At 35.6% G+C, this 18,329-nt stretch overlaps 1 protein-coding gene across 1 annotated transcript in view; it reads left to right on the forward strand.

Moving 5' to 3' along the window:
- Positions 1-18,329, forward strand: part of Sbf (SET domain binding factor) — a 540,931-nt gene that overhangs the window by 409,592 nt on the left and 113,010 nt on the right. The window contains 1 exon segment of the mRNA XM_090386505.1: positions 12,240-12,344. Coding sequence (XP_090242631.1) covers positions 12,240-12,344 — 105 coding nt within the window.

An 18,329-nucleotide genomic window follows, 5' to 3' on the forward strand; every position in this document is an offset into this window, starting at 1 on the left:
TCAGCTGACATCAGAGGAAGCATTTTTGCCTTACCTATATTTGACTATTTTCTAAATATGTTCCCCCCCCCCCCCAATATCCAATGACAGCTATCCCGCTTTAATTTTTTTCATTTTATTTGCATTTTATTTTTTATTTTTATTTTTTAGTATTTCGATGTACGAATTTTACTTTACAGTTCTTTCACTTTTTATTGGCTTGGTAATTCAGCCCATAATTTTCTTAATTCGTCATAACCTTTAGGATATTAACATTCTTTCATCTTTCACAAATCTACTACACTTCTTTTTCTAATTTCCCAACGTTACTGGCACTTTGTGTAACTTTTACTTCCATTTATGCATACTTTATTCAATATATTAATACAAATTTATATATACTCTTGCATCCTTTAATGCTGGTTTGCACTTTAAGGTGCATCAGTCATACCTTATTAATTAATCTTTCATTCACTAAAACCATTTTATCAACTGAATACCTCTTTATCCTTTGTAACTTTTTAAACATTTCCTTTAAGGGGTTACATTTAATATTCATATACAGTTAGTTCCCGACTTTGAGTTAATTTGGGCCTAGCGCCGCTCGTAAAGCAAAAACTTGTAAAGCGGGAATTTATTTCCCATAGACATAATGTTAAAAATAGGGGTTACGTTCTCAACAATGAAATTAGTTTATGATTAAACAATGATTGATTTATCCAAAGAAATGAAAACGTAGCCTGTAAAATCAAGCAAATTATAATAATAAAGAAATTATTTATGACTTACAAATGTTAAAGAATGTTTATTCTTCGTCATCGTCACAGAGTAGTAAGGTCTTACTACTCTGTAATCATCATCATCGACTAAATGCACACTCGTTGATCACTCATTATTGGCTCGGCACTCGTTGGTTTGTTGCACAAGGATTTGTCTTCAGAAATGCTTCAAGAGGCATTTGTTTCCAAGTAATCTTCTCTTTTCTTTCTAAATTTCAATAGCATTCATAAGCATTTTTTAATGGTATGCACAAATTGCAACTAACACGGTTTGTGTGGAGTAACAAGTTTATGAAGCTTAAAAAAAAAAAAGAAGAACGAGGAGAAGATTCTGAAATTTTATTTATGTTTTTTATACGATTGAAGATTTCAGTAAAGGGGAAACACATTTCACCACAGTAACGTAAAAAAACACACAATTCCAACTATTGGTATTTTTGCAAATTCAATAACATTGAGTTTACCACCCGTTTATAATTGATTGCACTAACAGAAAAGCTCAATAAACCGGAAAGTGCAAATTGTTTTTATGACCTCCAGAAACATGCGTTAGAAAAATATCACAAAACCGTTAAAATTTGTTCTTATAACAGAACATATGATAACAATGAAAGTCTAGTGCATTTTAATGATTTGAATTGGTAACTAATACAATTTACAACATAAAAATGACCTTTTAGAGTGAAAATTTTAACTTCCAAGGTCGTGGAACGAATTACCAAAAAACAATGTGTTATTGGGTTCACATTACGATATTTTCACAGTGGCGGCTCTGGAACTGATTAATATCGTAAAGTTGGATACACTGTATTGTATAGCTACATGTGTGGTTTGAAATGCAGTATTTATGAATGTTTAACATTCATTTTTTGCAATTAATGTTCATATTTTTGATTTTGTTGATACTTGAAAAAAAAAAAATATATATATATTTTTTTTTTTTTTTTTTTTTCGCAGTTCTGGTATGTTTATAGATACCATAAACGTAGCATGTAGGTCCATAGGAAGTGAAGCATAACATCACTGGCACCACTAATTTTTTCACTGCATATAAGCTATTTTGGAATGCTTACGAGTGGTCAAGACAAGTTTCAAGTGCCTCATTTCTGCTGTGGTGGTTGGAGGTCAACGTTAGAGGGGTAGTTTTGTGTTAGCCATAAGTGTATGCCTTTTGCTATATGTGAAATATAGAGACAGAAACCATCATAATTACTGCTGCTACTATTGTATAGTTAATACCTCCAAGTTAAAAAAAAAAATTAAAAAAAAAAAAAACAAGAAAAGCTGTAGTGTATCCCAACATGCCATCCTTTCTTTTTCTGGTGAATCCCAACATACCATCCTTTCTTGCTCTGATTGAGAATCGGCAGTGAAGGCCTACCAATTCTCATTCCACCTTGAATGAGAATTGGATGATGATTCTGTTGAACAGGATAACTGAGATGTGAGATTACACCTCAGAAGCCTGTTCATGTGAAATGGCACACTTCCTGAATCAGCAAGAATTGTATGAATTAGTAGTAAGGGACTTAGTCTAACCAAATCATTGAAGAACTCCTGACATCTCATTTAAAAGGGATAAAATCTACTGGGATCTAGCAGATTTTATCTCTTTAAATGAGTTGTCAAAAGTTCTTCATTGTATTTGATTAATGAACACAGCACATTACATTTTAGGCATGTTCAATTTTAATTTCATAAATTGATTAAATTTTTTCTTTTTCTTTAATTAGCAGAAGCGAAAAGTAAGTTGCTAATTATCTTGTTGCCAATTAATTACTAATTGATTAAGTAATAATGCATAAAAGTAATTTATACTTTTTATATATTAGTTTATCCGATGACATGGATCAAAGTAACACATGTGCACATCTCCAGAGTTCTTGTTTGTTGCTGCAACTCCCAAGATATTCTCAATTTATTTGAAGGTATTCTTCCTTAAATTCATTCAAACTACCCACTTACACAGAACAAGACAGAAATTTGTTCCAACAATGAACTAATGCTTGGCTGAAAACAATTTTGAAATATTAGTATAGTGTTGGTAGATATGGAATAGTATTAGTAGATTAGGAGATTATGAATTTATTAAACTTAAATAACTTCAAGGGGGTGTGTCAGGGTAGTACTTATACAAGAACACTTAGTCTTAAATGTGTAATGTCAGGAGTGTCATCAATGAAAGGAGTGAATCTGAACTGGTTGTGACAACTAACACTGACATAATAGGGCTAACAGAAAAATGTGACGTTGCCCAGAAAATAGGGGATTGTGTGGTTATTGTTATTTGGTTTTTAGGAGCATTAGCAACTAAGGCCATATTGCTCCGGGGATATGCAGTGGTCATTCCCTGACCTTTCCATATTCGGTGGTCAGGGGCTCGAACCCCGGTCTAATCAAGAAGCATGTGCTACGCACTGCTGCTGCTCCTGCCCACCTGGCTATGGAGGCGCCGGATTGTGAGTTTTGCTAAGGTATATACAATGTACTTAGGAAGGGTAGCAAAGTTAGGAGTGGCAAACTCATATTTCTTATCAAAAGCAGCCTGATTGCAACAAAAGCTTTTGCAGATTCAAAAGTTATGCATACTAGTATAGAATCAGTATGTGAATTAAGTGAAAGCAAAGGTGTAATGAGATTGGGAATAATCTATAGACCAAAATATTGTGAAGATTATGACAGCCTCTATGTGCAAATGGAATGGGCAAGCAAGTATGAATGTCTTCTAATGGGTGATTTCAACTTCCCCTCCATTGATTGGGGCAAGTGAAAGAAAAACTCAGCACAACGAATAAAATTTTTAAATAAACTAAATGATTGTTATTTGTATGAGCATGTTATGGAAAGTATTAGGGGTCAAAAATATTCTAGTTCTGACATTAGCCCTACAATGTCATCTGAATTAGATGATATTGTAGGGCTAATGAGTACAGGAACAGTACAGATGACAGTACAGGAACCATTAACAGGAAATGATTGTGGAATTCTAAGTTAGATGATGAAAGAGGTAGCAGTTATTAAAGGTAGAGAATGGGTTATAATTTCAGGAGAGGAGAATTATGACAGCCTAAGATACTATATGGCCTCTGTCAACTGGGAGATAGTACACTGAGCATGAACACATAAGAATTATGGTAAACATTTTTGGTCACAAAAGCCATGAATGCATATATATCATTAGGAAAAGATGTCACAAGGCAGATGCCAAGGTGGATAAATAATGAGCTAGCTAATTTAATAGAGAAGGAAAAAATGGCATGTGAAAGATACAGAACAACATAAAGTACTGAAGCCTATAACAGCTACAGGTTGATCTGTAATAGTACCATAAAAAAAGGTTTGAATGGCAAAATGTTTGCTGGCAAAAGCAAAGTTAACAAACAATGAAATTGGTAAGTTCTGTCAACTTACTAATATTAAGTCTACACTTTGATTGCTGTAACCTTCTGAAAACAAAAATGGTTATACAGCATAGAAGACAAGTAATGATCATACATATTATGCTTGTTAGACATTATCTTTTTGTTCGAGGCAGCCAGTGTTCTGCGCCTGCTAAGTACATTACCAAAAATTCATCAACATTTTTGTCAGATATCAGAAACATGCAATAGACTCAAAAAAAAAAAAAAAAAAAAAAAAAAAAAAAAACCCACAGTGCTGTTCATTAATTCTGGCACTTTCTTAAATGGTCATTTTATGTTTTAGTTCCATATCATGCATTTTGAATTCTGCAAGCATAAATCAGTAAGGTTCATACAAATAAAGTTCTTACTTCAATCCTCTTGCATCCTCCTTTGAGAGAACTCTTTGTAAACATATTTTATGTTAACTTAGGCAACTTGGGATGTTGTATGCATTATATCACTTAGTACATTACAACTGTCTTGTATTTTTATTCATGGAATAAACTTCTTCTTCTTGAAACAAAGAATCCTTGCAAACTCCAACATTTGTAATTTAAATACAAAAGTGTACAACAGCTCCCTTCCCTAGCACATGTTGTATACAGTGCTGACAGTCATAATGAGGCTAGAAACACAATTATGATTATCTTTATCTGAAAAACATAATTAAATGTTGGATTACATAGTAAAGTGCCACATTAAAGCTAAAAGTGAGTGATAAAGTATAAATACATTTTCAACTATATAGACAGATATTAAACTGGCAAATGTTATAAATCAAAAATGTCTTTCCTATCCAAATAAAAGATATATTTTAACATATTCATAACTCAAATAAATTGAGTTAGCAATTTATGCTAATTGCTAATTGGACAATCAAAAAATTTAACATAAGAATTCACACAGTGCAATACATTACATTTGGGAGTTCATTACTTTTATACTGATTGAAATAATCAATATCAGTAAAAGTGAGTGCTACTCTTTCCATAGATTATGAGAAATCCTTAGCTAAGAGAGCAAAGAACAGAGAAGGAGTTTTCCCACAAATGTGAATACAAAGAAGAGAAGGACAAATCAAGTCAGACCCTTGTGTAATGGGTATGGAAAAGTGTTAGATAACCCAGCTGATGTTGCAGAATTGAACAGTACTTTACATCATTATTTACAGTTGAAAGACCCATCATGGTGAGGACAAGCTGTGTGAGCGAAGCTGGGAAACATGAAATTAGTAATATTGAAATTTTAGATTATTTATCAGAAAAACTTTCATGTTAAAAGCAAGTAAGGCTCCTGGAGTTGATGGCATTTACCCATTAATTTTGAGGGAAGCAGCAGGAGAGTGCACTGAATCATTATTGTTAATTGTGTGGGCATCACTGGACTTGAGACAGTTTCCTTGGATTGGAGAAGTGCCAATATACAATAAAAGTCCGAAAATCCGGACTGCTCGGGGACTGGGTCGATCCGGATTCTCAGGCAGTAAAATTTTTAAATTCAAATTTAAGATGGAATAAAAAAGAGATTTGCTAATGAATAAACTGTAAATTTTTACAGTTTATTCATTAGCAAATAAAGCACCTCATTTATAGAAACTAGCAGTTTTAAAGAAAAATAAAGTCAACACCTGACAAAGATGTAAACATAAAAATTTTCACCAAAAAAAGAGAGCATATAATTCTTGAAATCGTGTTTAAAAATGAACAATATAAAAGAAAAATACAGTATATAAATGAAAGCAGTACATATTTTATATAAATTAATTATTTTGTTTTTAGTTTATTAACAAAACATTTTCATATAAAATACAAAGTTCGAAAAACAAACAAATATTTATTCGTTCTTTTCCGCGATATCTGTTGCACTGCTTGTGGATGGAACACTTGCAGCTTCTACTCTGTCTGCTGCACTGCTTGATGCATCATTGCTTTCTTTAAATACTTTCGTATATCATCTTGTTTGTTTATGAATTTGTAATTTCTTTGTGATAAAATTATTATGCACTGTGTGCACATGCATGACGTCTTGAAGACTGAAACTATGGTTCTGTTCCATAAATTTAATAACCGTTTAAATGGACTTTTCTGCAGTAGTAGCCCAAGATATCTTTTCTTCTTCAACTTTGTCGTTTTCTTCACCAGATTCTTCTCTCTTATCAGGAGTTATAATGCTTTGAATAATTTCTTGATCAATGACAGTCGCTGCAACTTCAACATCATCTTCAATGCGTATCCACTCTTCTGTGTCATCAGCATTAAGTTTGCATACAGGTTTTTCTTCCGTACATAATATAACTGTTTCCATCAGTTCTTTCACTCCAGATGCCTTCAGCTTTATGTGAAATCCTTCAAAATCTTTGTTTTGATCAGATTGGAGATCTGCAAACATCACGTTCGGCCATAACTTTCACCACACTCTTAAAAGAGTTACAGGCTTGGCTGCATTCCATGCAGTCGCGAGTGGAAATGTAGCATCTTTGATTGTAAAACTGTGTTGCAATTCTGAAGGGTTGACATTCTTATGCATCATTTTCATTTACGTCATAAGATCATTTTTATAGTGACATTTAAAGTTCCTAATGACTCCTTGATCCATAGGTTTAATTAATGGTGTTATGTTTGGTGGCAAGTAACATACAAAAATATTCCCTCAATCAGACACTAATTTTAATTAATGCAGGTGGGCCCTACAATTGTCAAGAAGTAGCAGGCACTTTGTATTTGCAGGCTTCCCCAATTTTTCAAGTTCTGACGAACTGATGGAACGAAATCAGGAACAGACTAATCGTAAAATATATCTTTGTCCATCCAAGCATTCTTTTGGGCTTTATAGGTCACAGGTAAGTGCACAATTCCTTTAAAGGCCCGTGGGTGCTGAAATTTGTCAGTCACCAAAAGCTTAATTTTATGCTGACCTGAAGCATTAGCACACATAAGAATGGCTACTCTTTCCTTATTAAGCTTAAACCCTGTTGCATTTCGTTCTTGGTTTCCAGCCAAAGTTTTGTGGGCAAACACTTTCAGTAAACTGCTGTTTCATTAGCATTATAAATTTGATCGGCTGCAAGTTCATAGTCAGATACAATTTTTACAAATGTTGCTGCTTGTGTATCAGCTGACTGTCTTTCTCCAGCAATATCTAACTGTCTAATACCATAACAAGTCTTGAAATTCCTAAGCCATCCATCACTAAATGTGCACTCTGATTCAATGTTCATTTGCTCCTTAAAAGACCTTGCTTTGGCAATAAGCATCGGCCCAGAAATTGCCACACCTTCCAATCATTTTAACAAAAACCATTTGTACAACCCTTTATCAAGATTCTCTAATTTTGGCCGATGTAAACTTTTTCTCTCAGCAATTTTATTGTAATGCCTTTTTTTTTTTTTTTTTTTTTTTTTTATGTTGTAAGTTGTAGACTTTCCGGTTGTATGTTTCCATTAGAACAGCATTGCTCACACCACTTCCTAGTTTCTTAATTATTTCAAGTTTTTCACTCAATTTCAATGTGTTCTTCTTTCTCTTCACACCATGAAGTTTATTTTAGGAGCCATTATTATGGGCTTGTAAATACGTATGCTATATATGGTAAATGGAAAGACTAGGACAAAAATTATAGCGTTGCCATGGTTTGATTGCTCGTTTCAAAATGGCGACCACGAGCTCGCTTGTTGTCGCTGGGCATCTGTGGCACTCACACATGCATGCACACACACAAAAGTCTGCTAAATTTAAAAAGTTTGTGAGTTTTCGAAAAAGTCCGGATTCTCAGGTGGTCCAGATTTCTGGCATCCGGAATTTCGGCCTTTTACTGTATTACCAATACATAAAATGGTTCTAAAAGTTAAGTAGGTAATTCTGAAGGAAACACAACATTGTTTTTTAAAGGCAAAATCATATTTAATCAACCTGGTCAGCTATTTTGACTGAGTCATTCATCAATTGGTTAAGGAAATAATTTCGAAATTGTTTACATGAATTTCAGCAGTGTTTGACTCAATTTTACACGAGAGGTTACCTCACAAGGAACATGTTGGAATCACAGAGAAAATCCTTAGATGATTTGCAGGATGCCACAAGGTTGGAGGCAGTGGGTTGTGATTAATGTGATTAATGGTTGTATCTTCAGATTGGACAAATGTGAGAATTGGGGTTTCCTGTGACTCCCAGCAGTCTCTGAAATACCCTGCATCTTGTTTTCCAGGCTGCTGCTCATTCCAATAGAAGCAGTTCAAGAATCACTTTCACCTCTGCCAATGGCTACTGTTAAGCTTTTAGTCCTTGTATCCCCCCCCCCCCCCAAGCTAGATTGGTACTGGGACCACTGTTTTTGATTTTCTTAAATTATATCAGCTAAGGGACATGATGTTAATGTCAACAAATGATGTCAGTATCAGTTCTGTAGTTAATGATCAGTGCCAAGCAGTACTTCTTAGATAGACTTCAAGGAGGATCCTAAAAATAGCAGATATGTTTTACACTTTGTGAGGTTGAATTAAAAATGGTAGGGGAAGAAAGGAATTTGGGATATGATATAGTCGACATGAAGTTATCTAGCCAAGTTCTCTGAGCAGCATTGACAGTGGCATGGTATCGTATTAGCATTAGCATTAGGATTAGTAGAGGCATTTGATGCAAGAAAGCAAGCTTATGCAGCATCAGCCAAAAAAAAAAAAATAAATAAAAAATAACCACTTCCACTTCACCCCTCTGTTCGTTCGAAATACCTGTCCAGCTGAGCCTTAAACTTATTTAGGCTATCAACTTCCACGACAAGGGATGGAAGTCTGTTCCACCAACCAACCATCCGCTGGCTAAAGGCAAATTTCCTCACGTCTATCCTACATCTGTCTTTCCTCAATTTGAATTTATGCCCTCTCAGGTGATTATTCTGAGCAAGAGGAAGAATCCCATCAGCATTGAGCATGCTCAAACCATTCAAGGCTTTATACATCTCTATCAGATCACCTCGCTGGTGCCTAGTCTCCAGACACTGTAATTTGCAAAACTTAAGCCTTTCTTCGTAAGAGCATCCCTTTGTTCCATTCACCAATCTTGTTGCCCTTCTCTGTACTCGTTCCAACATCTCTACATCCTTCTTGAAATGAGGCCTCCAGACCTGTATACAGTACTCTAGGTGTGGCCTGACCATTGCCTTATACAAGGGAATAATCACCTCCTTATCCCTGCTAGAAAAATTCCTATATATCATTGACAATACACCATGAGCTACTCTTGCAGCCCGTCTGCACTGCTCAGAAAACTTCATATCTGCCTGCACAACCACCCCCAGGTCCCTTTCATTCTCTACCACTGTCAGTGTAATACCACAGAGTTGATACGTTGCTCTGGGGTTGCTGTTTCCCATATGTAGTACTTTACATTTGTCAATGTTAAACTTCATTTGCCACCTCTCAACCCATCTGCTCAACCTTTCCAGATCCTGTTGCAGTAGCATAGTGTCAGTAGTGTCCTTTACAACCCTGCCAATCTTCATATCGTCTGCAAACTTGGACATTAAGCTTGATATACCATCATCAATATCATTTATAAATACAGAAAACAATAATGGACCCAATACTGAACCCTGAGGGACTCCACTAATAACATTAGTCCACAATGAGCAGTGTCCATTGATTACCACTCTCTTGTCTTTTCCCCCTCAACCATTCCTTTATCCATAGCAGCAATTTGCCTCCAATGCCACACTGCTCCAATTTGTGCAGCAGTCTTCCATGTGCAACAGTATCAAAAGCCTTTCTAAGATCCAAGTATATAATATCAAAGTTATTCCCTGCATCCAGTTCTTTTGTGACTGCATCATAGTATCCAATAAAATTGGTCAGGCAAGACTTCCCCTTAACAAAACCATGCTATGTCTGAGCTATAACTGAAGTCTTGTCTAGATGATCCTACAGTGCTTCTTTAACCAGTGCCTCCATTAATTTTCCGGGAACGGAAGTTAAACTAACAGGTCTATAATTACTTGTGTCGCCCTTTGATCCTCCTTTGTGAATTGGGGTCACATTTGCACATCTCCAGTCCATGGGTACTTCCCCTGAGTCCAAGGAAGCTCTCATAATTATGGCTAAGGGTTTGCTTACTTCCTTTGCCGCCTCCTTTAATATAACTGGATAGATCTCATTCACCCCAGGTGCCTTTCTTGTATTTATCTTCAACAATTTCCCCTCCACTTTTCTCTCAGTTATTACAAGATTCTCTAGCTTACTGCCAGATATGTACAGATATAAGTATGTTTTGTAAAACAAATAATAGTCAAGATAAATAATCTTTTATATTAATAATTATAGTAATTGTGATGATTATTTTGCATAATAATTCAAACTTAAAATAAATGGTATCTAACTAACAGTAGCAATAATGTCAGCCATCCACTGAAACTATTGTGTACTGAAAACAGAAGACAAAAAAAGTAATAAAAACAGTAGTGCCTCGGCTGTCAACACACTCACACAGTTACTCTTCATAGACAAAAACTGCTGAAATAAGAAACTACATATATATAAAATATGTTGTATAATATTGAAGATATATTATATATATATTTAGGAAGGTATAGAAATCAACAGCCACTAATCCTGCACCAGTTATTAATGCACAGTAGATATTTCACTGATGGGGCTATTGTAGGTGCCACCACTGCCGGTTTAACCAATCTTGTTATCATCTCTGCACCCTTTCTAATAGATGTACATAAAATGTTGTTTCCAAGCCTATATGCAACATTTAAGATGCAGACTAACTATTGCTTTATATAATTGAATAACTCACTCTTTGTTCACTGCAAAGTTGCTCTATGTCATTGACATACAGCAACCTCATGAGCTATCCCAACAGCCTGTCTACACTGTTTAGAGAACTTTATACCAGACTATATAACTCCCAAGTTTTTTTTTTTCCTCTCCCCCATTAACAACTATTTTGAGTTTCATTGCTACCCAAGTGGTAAGTTACTCTAGATTACTGATATTCAGCTGGAAGCCCATACATTCTCTAGTGTTATTTTTGGTCTTTGCAAATATTTATCTAGGTCCTTTCAAAGTAGTACAGTCAGTCCTCATATAACACGTGTTTACACAACATGAATTTGATCATACACGATTTATAAATAGGGGAACGATATCTTATATAACATGAACCAAATTCGCTTATGCACGATTCCCCTTTGTGTTTACAAGCCCTGAAGCAAACTGAGGATCTCTGCAAACCAATGACCATTAGTGATCCAAACTGAAGTTATTCAGTAAGTCATCTTTTACAGAGGTGACACAAGGATGGCTTCTGACAAGTCACTAAGAGACAGTTTCAGAAATTGTGGAATGGGTTCTGGTTTTTGAAATGATTCCACAGTCTGTTTACAGTGCTGTAAGCAGAGGTGTAACTACAGATTCTGTCCTCTTCCCAGTGATATAAATGTTCTTACTCTCTAATAACCAAACCGTGGCTGTCAGTTCCTCCACTAACATTTCACCCCCCTCCTGTCCCAACCCACAATGGCCAACTTGTTATATAGTAGTTTCAGTACTATTGGCTATGGTCACGTTAGCTTGACTTTGCTCTACCTCATCTCTTTCTCTCTCATCATTATCCAAAACAAGTTGTTTTATATTTTTGCGATAGTGGCTCTTTCAAATCTAATGTGAAAAATAGTGTAATAATAAATATGAAATTCAGAAGTTCCAAGCTGTTTTTACATGATTATCAAATTTTCACGTTGTAACAGGCTGTGTATAACTTTTTGGATCAGATATACAGATTGTTTTGTTTCATCAATGACAAATATTTGGTTATATTTTATTTGTATTTAAAACATATTCCAAATTTTCTGGTTTTTTTCCCCCCTAACTTTTGAGCACTAGTATTCATACATTATTATTTTGTATAATAACGTGTAATATGTTTGCATATAAGTGGATAAATTAGAAATATATTTTTGTAGTAGCAGCAACATTGTACTTGCAAGTTTTTGTAATATGTAAATTCATTTATTGATTTAATATCATCCATTTAAAAGATGGGAGATAAGGCAATTACACTTTTTTTTTCTTTTTTTTTAGCTTCAAAGTATTCTTCAGTTGGCTGGAGCAGTTGTTGACTTAATGGATGTTCAAGGGTCATCTGTTATGATTTGTCTTGAAGATGGTTGGGATGTTACTACTCAGGTGCATTATTATTTATGTACCTTTAGATGCAAAAGTTTATGGCATAAAATTTAAAACTTCAAAAAAAAATTTAATATTGCAGTTATTGAATATGATTATTTTTTTTAAAAATAGTTGTGTTTTTAAACAAAATAGTTTTTGTTTAAAAAATAGCCAAATGCAAAGAAGCCACAGATATTTGCTGCACTAAAAAAAAAAAAAAATCTGAAATGTAGATAAGAATATGGAGAAATATGCACTTCCCTCCTCATATAGGTAACTAACCAGTTGACTTTTGAATTTCTCCAAATTCAAAAAGGCTAAAAGGGAAACTAGAATGTTTTCTTTTAGCCAGTCTAAACATTCAATCTAGTTTAAGCCTCTTCTGCTGTCATTTGAATATATGGCTCACAAGTAATTTAGAGATAAATGATGTCAGAAGATATGATACTTTTTCACATGTTATTATTTTGATCCTTAACTAATAGTTAATCTTATATTTGTTTGGAATTCTGCCAAAGATATTTAAGTTTTGATAACAAATTTTTATTTATTAACATAATCTTTGTTTATATTTAATTTTCGAATATAAGATAGTGATAGATTTTAGATTCATGTAATACTGCAAATATCATATTTTAGTGATAACACCGGTTGGCATCAATTTCTTCCCTGAGATAATTTCGACAGATTCTTGTAGGAAATATGTTCACAAACTCAGATATGTGCTTAAAAAGTTCTCATCACTCTGTTTTCAAATATTGTAGATAGAACAAAAACCAAGATCTCTCATTAAAGCTTAATTTCCTACATTCTCATTTATACTTTTTTACCGAAAACTTGGGAGTGTTCTCCGATGAAAGGTTTCGTGAAGATATTTCTCAAATGGAAAAAAGGTACCAGGGAAATGAAGTCCAAATATGTTGGCAGACTACTGTTGGAATCTCATACAGGAGACACCAATGGACAAAGGGAAAACACGACAAAATTATTGTTTTGTTGTCAGATCAACATTTTTGTAAATAGAATAAGGTTAATAGACCCATGTTCAATATTTATTACTGCATGTAACATTTTCTTAAAATATATGAAATCTTTTTTCCTAGAAACTTTTTGACTTTACCTTAATCCCTTCTCCCTTAAAATTGGTGGGTGTTACAGCAATATGGTTGCCATATTTGATTTCAGCAATGTCAAGTCTACAAGAATCACCCTAAATTTAAACAGGGAGTGAAAAATTTATTTTTTTTGGCAACAAATAATTTTTTCATAATTTATTTATTTTTTTTTTCCCATGAAAACCCCAAACACGAGAGGTATTAGAACCCAAAGTACTTAGTACCGTGCGGGTGCCTCCGTAGCCAGGTGGGAAGGAGCAGCGGTGCGTAGCACACGCTTCTTGATTAGACCGGGGTTCGAGCCCGTCACCACCAAATACGGAAGATGCGGAAAGGTCAGGAAATGACCACCGCATCTCCCGGAGCAATATGGCCTTAGTTGCTAATGCTCCTAAAAACCAAATAACAAACAAACAAACTTAGTACCGTGCATGGGTCGGAGGTTGAGAAGATGAAAGAAGATATTTGGAATACATATGAAGGAAGGTTGTTCCAGAAAACGGCAGTTGAATGAATAAATGAGTAAGATGGAAAGTTGGTTCTGTGAGTTTGAAGCTGGACAGTAAATGGATGTTGGCTGGTGTCAGCACATGTCCGTACTGTTTTGAAAGAAAGAGAGAGAGAGCGGGAATTATAGAAGCCAATTCAGAAGAACAATGCCCACGGAAGTATCTGTAAAAAAGGCATGCAGAAGAAATAGTACATCTGTGAGACAGACAATGGAGAGACTGTTAGAGATGAGTCATTAATTAACCTAACTGCCCTCTTCTGAATGGAATCTAGAAGCCTGAGAGAGGTTTTGGGGGGCACTGTCCCAGATGTAGGAACAAAATTCCATGGTAGGGCAGATTTGTGATTTCTACAGAGTGAACAGCTGTTTGGAAGAAAAGTAATGTCGTGAGCGAAAGAGAAAACCAAATTTTTTAGATGCAGAGGAAGCAATATTTGTAATGTGCTTGTGCCAAGAGAGAGTCAGAGTAATCCCAAAAAGGGATATATCATATTGCCTGGAAATCAGTGTGTCACCAAAGATAAGCATAGGAGCAGAAGAATCCTTTTTTTGCCAGATATAAGGCAAGACAGTTTTAGAAGGATTGAAATCAACTAAGTTGTTTTTGCCCTACTGGAGAATTACCTGGAGATCGAAATTTAAGGAATTTATAGCAGATATTGAGAAGTTGAAGCTGATTGAGCAGGGTGAGGTTTCTCAAGCTGGAAAGTGCAATGCAATGCGCTATCATCAGCAAAACTATGGATAGGATTTCTGGTCAATTGAAGAAGGTCATTAATATACAAGAGGAAAAGAGTTAGGGAAAGAACTGAACCTTGGGGGACACCAGCATTGGTGGAGAAGTTAGAAAACATAGTGCCATCTGCCATCACCCTCAGTGAGCGGTCTGAGAGAAAATTGGATAACCAATTACAAAAAACAGTTGGTAAACCATAAGACGGAAGCTTGTTTAGAAGAATGCCAAACATGATCAAAAGCCTTTGAGATGTCAAGAGCAACTGTTTCTGTTTCACTGAACTTTTCCATTGAATTTGTCCACAAATGGGTAATATAAGCCAGAATATCACCAGTGGATCGACACTGATGGAATCCATACTGCCGATCATTGATCAGATGGAAGGTCACTAGATAGTTTGACTTGGTGGTTAATTTATTTCTCCATTACTTTAGAAAGAGTAGAAGTAATTGCAATGGGACGATAATTGGATGGAAGGGATTGGTCACCCCTATTAGGAACTGGATGGATATGAGCAAATGTTGACATCAGAAGTTTTTAAACAGTAATCGACCAAGGAAAAGAAGAAAAGAAATCTCACATGTCATCCCATTTTGCATTCTTGTAATGCCAAACAATAGGATGTTGAGAATAGCCATGAGATAAAGGCTCCATTGGAGAAGAGACAATCACCAAGTTGTGATCTGAGGTGCCTAAAGGACCACTCACTTCGACCGTGTACTTAGAAGGGTTGTTTGTGAGAAAAAGATCGAGCTTGCATGGTTAGAATCGTCCTGTATTCTGGTAGGTAAATGAACAATCTGTGCAAGGGTCTGTGTGACTAGAATACGGAAGCCAGCTGGAGTTGTGAACATTAAAATCACCAGGGAAAATTACCTTGCTGTTAGGAAAGTTGGTCTGGAGAAAGTCAAGTTGCAAAGAGAGGAAGTCAAAGAGATCCAAGTGAGTAGTGGAGTTGGGAGAATGGGAGAGACAACAGATGAATTTGACAGAATGACATAGAGAGATTTTAAGCCAGAGAAGATCGAAAAGAGGAGATCCCAAATTAGCAAGTCTCTGACAGAGAATATTGGAACGGACATATGCACAAGTACCACCTTTGAGAAAGGAATCATACAGCGAATAATCTGGCCAACTGAGATGAGCAGCAGTTGAATCAACTGATAACTGAGATTCTGTCAGAAAAAGTACATGGGGTTTGGCAGACCGTAAGTGGGAATGGACGTCATTGAGATTAGAACTGTGAGCATGTATATTTTGAAATGAATTAGGAAATATTTGGGAGGTTTAGATCTTTTTTTTTTGCAGATAAGTTTACTCTATTAGTTTGACAATTTATTAGTATTAGTATTAGTAACGGCCGTATGGTGCAAGAAAGCCTATGGCTTATGCTGCACCAGCCAAAAAAAAAAAAAAAAAAATCCGAACAAAACAATGATAAAAACAAAAATTAAATAAATAAATAAATAATAATAATTAATAAATAAATAAAAATAATAAAATGAAATTAAAAATTAAATAAAAAGGAAATTAATCCTATCATCCTATGCGCTTCCCTTACCCGAAAGTACTATCCAGATGACCTTTGAATTTCCCCAAACTGTCGGCCTCTACCACCCATGAAGGCAACTTATTCCAGTAATTTATAACTCGCTGGCTAAAATAAAACTTCCTGCAGTCCAATCTAAACATTTCCCCCCGTAACTTGAATTTATGTCCCCTAGTTCTAGCATCATTTATAATCTTGAAAATTTTGTCCTCATTCATTTTACTGATGCCTCTCAGAGCCTTAAACACCTCAATCAAATCTCCTCTAAGGTGTCTAGTTTCCAAACTCTGCAACCCACATATTCGAAGTCTTTCTTCATAAGGACGCCCTTTTGCCGATCTCACCAGGCGAGTTACCCTTCTTTGCACCCTTTCAAGAAGCTCGATGTCTTTCTTTAGGTGCGGTCTCCATACTTGAACACAGTATTCCAAGTGTGGTCTAACATAGGCCTTATATAATGGGATTATCACGTCCCTATCTCTACTTGCAAAAGTTCGATAGATCATCGATAGGACACCATGGGCCTTCCTTGCAACCTGTTTACAATGCTCAGAGAATGTCATGTCTGACCGTATCGTAACACCCAAGTCCCTTTCCTCCAGTACTGGGTTTAGTTGAACTCCACCAAGTGAATAAGTTATTTTGGGATTACTGTTTCCCAGGTGTAATACCTTACACTTTGTTGGATTAAAGCACAGCTGCCATTTTTCTGACCATTCTTGAAGTCTATCTAGGTCTCTCTGAAGAAGCTCAGCTTGACAGTGATCATTAACTACTCTACCAATTTTAACATCATCTGCAAATTTATACATCACGCCCTCTATCCCTTCATCAATGTCGTTTATGAAAATTAAAAACAACAGTGGTCCTAATACTGATCCTTGGGGAACCCCACTTCTTACATCAACCCAATCTGAGGAATAGCCATTTATCACAACCCTCTGCCTCGTGCCCTGAAGCCATCCTTCTATCCATCTAAGGATTTTCCCAGTGATTCCAACCTGTTCCAGCTTATAAAGCAACCGCTCATGTGGGACTGAGTCAAAAGCTTTGCTGAAATCTAATCTAATTTATGGTGTATTTAATAGTAAGAAAAGGTGGATGGGGACATGCTGTATGAAGTAATGAAATTTTTGGATATGGCATACACATGATAAATGTATACCAAGATCCTTGACATAACGTGGCCTTCACAATGCCCCCCCTCCCACATACACACACTACTTGGTCTCCCTCCAGTCACTATCTGGCAGAGTAGAGGTAGCAAGATTATACACTAGCTGATCCGGAAGCCTCCTAGAGAGTTACCAAACTGGACCGATCCAGTGTACTAACTGTGAACACCATTTTAGAGCTGTACCTCCAAAATGTAAGGAAGTTTGGATCTCGCCATGGTGATCATCATAATCTCAAAAGACATTAATCATACTGCATGATGGAAGAGATGGGGAAGGGTTGATCAGAACTTAGCTCTGCAGACTACAATGGGGTCCACCACTTCAAGCCTCCAATAAGCAAAGTGGTTGTATTGCACAGGTTAATGAGAGTCATCTACCACCTGGTAATATGGGTTAGCTTTGACAGATAGGTAAGCAGAAATAATGTCTCATTTTCTTCTTATTCTTTTTCAAAAATACAGTGAGGGCCTGTCAAAATAAAAAATATCATATAATTGAATGCAAGTTCTGCATTACTAACACAGCAAGCTATTGTGCAAGTAAAAGTTGTTTGGTTCAGGAAATGTATTATGTCATTTTCATGCAAAGAACTGGGCAACCAAAGACTTTTTTGAGTTCCTAATTGCGAATCATTTTGAATAATGATAATCTCATTATCTTCTAGGAAACTGTCCCCGTGCCATAAATGTAATTTATGTCACATAATTATGTCATATAAACATTTTATGTTATCATGTGTTCAATTTCAGGCATTTGGAGAACTTTATTGCTCTCGACGAAATCTTCATTCTGTCAGAAGCATTCAGAGAAGAGGGTGGGACATAGATTTATAATCCTAAGAATGCCAGATTATCATTGGACTGCTACTGTAATTGTAATCCCACAGCATTGCATACAAAATTGTCATCTATGAT

The sequence above is a fragment of the Mastigoproctus giganteus genome, chromosome 12, assembly GCF_048544385.1.
Source record: "Mastigoproctus giganteus isolate SK-2022 chromosome 12, ASM4854438v1, whole genome shotgun sequence".
Lineage (NCBI taxonomy): Eukaryota > Metazoa > Arthropoda > Arachnida > Uropygi > Thelyphonidae > Mastigoproctus > Mastigoproctus giganteus.